Source organism: Grammomys surdaster, unplaced genomic scaffold (genome assembly GCF_004785775.1).
Source record: "Grammomys surdaster isolate TR1022 unplaced genomic scaffold, NIH_TR_1.0 570, whole genome shotgun sequence".
Taxonomy (NCBI): Eukaryota; Metazoa; Chordata; class Mammalia; order Rodentia; family Muridae; genus Grammomys; species Grammomys surdaster.
The window spans coordinates 317,271-322,119 of NW_021604989.1; the positions used below are offsets into that span (position 1 = coordinate 317,271).

At 42.6% G+C, this 4,849-nt stretch overlaps 1 protein-coding gene across 1 annotated transcript in view; it reads right to left on the bottom strand.

The window, feature by feature from the left end:
• Window positions 1-915: 915 nt before the first annotated feature.
• LOC114633248 (zinc finger protein interacting with ribonucleoprotein K) overlaps window positions 916-4,849 on the bottom strand; it is a 6,418-nt gene continuing 2,484 nt past the window's right edge. Inside the window, exons 3-4 of the mRNA XM_028781854.1 lie at window positions 3,484-3,610; window positions 916-2,222 (exon numbers count right to left, since the gene is read on the bottom strand). Coding sequence (XP_028637687.1) covers window positions 1,021-2,222; window positions 3,484-3,610 — 1,329 coding nt within the window. The 3' untranslated portion in view covers window positions 916-1,020. The remainder of the gene's footprint in view (window positions 2,223-3,483; window positions 3,611-4,849) is intronic.

Below are 4,849 nucleotides of genomic sequence, written 5' to 3' on the forward strand. Positions count from 1 at the left end.
ATTCTTTGTACAACCTTATGAGCTGCCTCTCTGCATCATGGGCATTTGACTGAGAAAAATGAGCCAATTCATTCCATATCCACAAGTACAGGAGCTTATGGCAATAACAGACATCTTCTTGAGATGATCACAGAAAGTTTCCAACTACATATTCATGTATATGAATACATATTCAGTTATTCATAAACTATAATAATGACGTTCCTGTAGCTCCTGATGTTGGCCTGGGAAGCCATACAAATTTCCTTTCTTCATTTTGCTGTCCCTGCAGAGGTAAGCCAAGTTGAGACCATCTATAAAAGCTGTCCATCCTTTCCTAGAATGATCAGTCTGCTTTCCAGTCTTCCCACTTAGTAAACTGCACTCTAAGAGTAAAGGTAGTTTTAGGAATAAGGCATTTATCAGTGTTCAAACCAGAGCAACGGGGAGAAGGCAGTGACCAACTGGTAATCGGAAGGCTGGAAACATTCACTTAACGGTCATGTGACACAGATTTAAAACTACTTTTTAAAGAAGCATGTAAGCGAGTTGTAAACACCTTCAGCAGACAATAAATCTTCTTGGTGAAAGCTTAGTCATATTTACACTTTAATCAGTTAAAACTGGGGGAGGGGTTCTCCATAAACCCTCCATTTAAGAGTTCTTCCAGGCAATCTGCACAATTTGCCTTTCCTTACCATGATGGTGTAATCATTGTACACTGGTCATGCAGTAGAGAATGATGGCTTCTACCACAAATACTGGTACTGACAGAAATGGCAAGAGTCTTGGCCAGTTCAGGGTGTGCAAACCAGCTTCTGAGCCACTTACGCCTGAACTCCTGAGGAATTTCACTCCCCTGGGTACTGATCCTCTGCAAAGGTTCTATAGTGTCATAGTACTTAAAAAAAAAAAAAATCAAAAAGAGGAGGGCATTCCCTATAAACCTAAGGCTTTTCTCAAGTACGGATTTGAAGAAGCTAAATAATGTTAGGCCTTCGGTTGAAGGCTTATCCACATTTGCTTTTTTCATGAGGTTTCTTAAGCATTATGACATTTTTGGTGATGAATGAGGCTAGAGCACTGGCTAAAAGAAGTCCCACACATGTCACATTCATAAGGCCTTTCTCCAGTGTGAACTACCTGATGCTGAATAAGGCCAGACTTTTGGCTAAAGGACTTTTTGCACAGGTCACATTCATAGGGCCTTGCTCCTGTATGAATTCTCCGGTGTTGAATAAGGATGGAGCTTTGACTGAAAGATTTCCCACACACACTACAGTTGTAAGGCCTTTCTCCAGTGTGAACTCGCTGGTGTTTAATAAGGGTAGCTTTTTGGCTAAAGGATTTCCCACATTCTTTACATTCATAAGGCTTTACTCCAGTGTGAATTCTCCGGTGTTGGTTAAGAATGGCACTTTGACTAAAGGAATTCCCACACTCACTACACTTGTAAGGCCTTTCTCCTGTGTGAACTCTCTTGTGTTTAACAAGTGTAGCTTTTTGACTAAAGGACTTCCCACACTGGCTACACTCATATGGTCTTGCTCCAGTATGAGTTTTCTGGTGATCAACAAGACTGGAGTTCTGTCTAAATAATTTCCCACATTCACTGCACTCATAAGGCCTTTCTCCAGTGTGTATTCTACGGTGATCATTCAGGTGAGAGGTCTGGCTAAAGAATTTCCCACAATCCCTACACTCCCATGGTCTCTCTCCAGTGTGGACTCTCTGATGCTGATCAAGAGAGTATTTGCCACGGAAGGTCTTTCCACATTTGTTGCACTCATGAAGCTTCTTCCCAGTGGAGCCTTTTGGGTAGTGAACAAGTGTTTGCCTCTGACAGTCTTCTGACTTGTGACTTTCAGGACCCTCAGTGCTTTTTCTGGCCTTTTTAGTTTTGGGACAGACCTGAGACGTCAGAAGGCTCAGTATGTCTGGGAGGTCCTTTTCAACATCCCAACTGGGGAAGGATTTTGCTGACAGATAGAACAAGTATGAAGCCTTGTCAGTATTCTTCTTCAAGGGTTCTCCTGTACTATCATGGGTTTGATGCTGATCAACTTTTGAACTTGCCTCTATACTATGTTTCTGCCCAGGTAGACCAGGCAGGCACAAAATGTCTTGCAGAATCGGGACACACTTTTCACAGGGCTGAGTTTTTGGTGTGGTCTCAGACCTCAAAGCCTTTGATGCTCGTGTAGAAACCCTCCGCTCTTCATCTTCTGTTCTATGCCCACAACCTGAAAGAGAATTACTGATGAAATGCATGCTCAGAGGAGGAAGCCCAAGCATACATACACTCCACACAATGTTTCCCCCAAAGACAAAGGGATGAGTAGGAAAGATCTGCATCAAAACATCAGGTCTCTAAAGAGAACAGAATTGGGAGGGCCTCACTGGATAAAGGCCAAAAAGATGAACCATAAGGGGACAATCTACAACTCTTTTACCAATGGCCATAAGCTACTAAAACTCAGTGGTCATATATTCATCATGGATTAGCTTCCAAATCCCTAAAATTTACGACAGTGTGTAGCAGGATGTCATTGGCTGGTTTTAATTGTAAGCTTTACAGAAGACACGTTACATGCAAGTCTCGGAACGCCAATCAAAAATGTATAGCATGTGCTCAGAATTGTGTGTGAGATAATGCTGGGAACCACAAAGGAACCACAGAGGACAGTATAATACAGAAGAATATGAGAGACATGGAGATCAGAAAGGGGTACCCAGGTGACAGAGATCACAGATAAAATTACAAGACAGAACACTACCATGTCTGGGGAAGAGAATATAAAAATGAGGCTTGGCTGGTAGCACTTGCACCTAAATTGGTGGACACAGGATGTTTTGGAAGATGGCCTGGATGTTTTGCCTTCTTCTAGATGCTACTTATCACACCCAGGACTCCTATGAAGCCATGGTGGCTTTTCAAAAGAACCAGATTCCGAGCTTGATGTCATTACATGTGACCTCAAGAAATGCTGTTACTACATGTGACGTCATGACACAGGTCCACAAGAAAGAAAAGATATAAAAAGTGGTTAGCAAGAGGATCTCACAAAAGATGGCTGGAGATCCCAGTAAAGAAAACACTAGTTTTAAAATACCCAAAACCGATGTCTAGCAAGAATGATACATGGTTACAAAACTGCAACCATGCCACATGCAGCCACAAAAAAGCAAGGTGCTCATTGCTAAGCACTTGTCATGCAAAGTGTCATGATTATAGACACAGCTAGTGGCAAGACAAGCAAGATGACACCATTAATTAGGATGACCACAAGATACCCAATTCCCATACACTGGGAAGCAGGTATTAGGGCTACTTAGAGATCTACCTGAGGTAGTAGAAACAGTTCAGTGCTATCACACATAACATATACACCGGAATATGAAGAAATTAACAGATCTCAGGATCTAGTATGGAAAAAATCAGTCTGTCTGTAGGGAAAAAGCAGACAGGGGGACTCAGGATACTAGAACATGTGAGAGTCTTACCCTGGGAGTTTATAAGTGCAAAGTTCTGCAGCATAACACTGAGGTACAGGAGCTTCTGAGTCTCATCAAGAAGTTTCCATTCTTCATGGGAGAAGGAAATGGCCACATCTTGAAATGTCACAGAGCCCTGCCATAATAGGGACAGTTTATTCCGTAGTCAACTTCACTCTCATGTTGCCAAGGATATCAACTTACTTATTCATCTCATCTTCTCCCTCCTCCCCACATTCCTACCTCAAAACAATAGTTGTAATAGGTGTCCTAGCACCAACAGCAAATATCTAAACTGGTATGCAAGGCTGTATTTGCGGCAGACAATTTCTCAGGAGTCATCCTGATGGTCCCTCTCAGATACAATCAGATGAGTTCACCCTTCACCCTTTTATCCTCAGTGTTCCAGGGTCTAGCTCTTAAAGATCATGATCCGTCTGCACACATATTAATTCTACTTAGACTACATTCTCAGTCTTATTTTCAGACCTACCTTCAAACCCCTTCTCCATATCTTAGCTATACTGCTTTCTTCCCTATATATTTAGCACATAGCATTCAGAGAGCAGTAGGCAAATATAAAACAGGATCTAATAATACTCTAAAACCTCCAATGGTCCCGACTGTTTCACATAGTCCAGGATCCTGCTCCAAAGACCATTTGCTCTTTGCTTCAATCTTAGCAACCCAGTACCACCTGCAATCTGCCACATACCTTGTCTTCTACTTCTGCTGATCTCCAACAGTGATAGAACACTGATTTCCTTTGATATCCTCATATGCTGGAAGGAGCACTAACTAGTTTTCTGGCATCTTGTTCCAAGGGCACTCACTAATCCCACCTAAATTAATCTAATTATCTCTCAAAGGCCACACAGATTAGGACTCAACAAGGTAAATTTGAAGAAAGAAAATCATTCAGATCTATACACCGGACACCTTCTACTTAGTATTGCTGCCTCTGTGACTACCTTATTGCCCTAAGTCTTGGAATCTTTGATCATCTTCTTGCTCATGTCCATCTATGGCTACTTCTCTCATAACTGTGTTTCTAATGTCTATCACTTCTACCTAGAAGTCCACGATTCAATGTTCCACCTTTCCTGAGTAGCTAATAGTATTACCATTATGAGAAACAGAACTACCCCTAATTACAATACACACTTACTGTTAGTATTCTGTCTAAACTCCACCTCCACAGTTATCTGGCAACACCCAGGTATGCTCCTCTCCACAGTTACCTGGCAACAACGAGGTAGGCCTGCCCACTGGGCTGCTTGCCTCCTCCCTCTCCCTCTCCCTCTCCCTCTCCCTCTCCCTCTCCCTCTCCCTCTCCCTCTCCCTCTCCCTCTCCCTCTCCCTCTCCCTCTCCCTC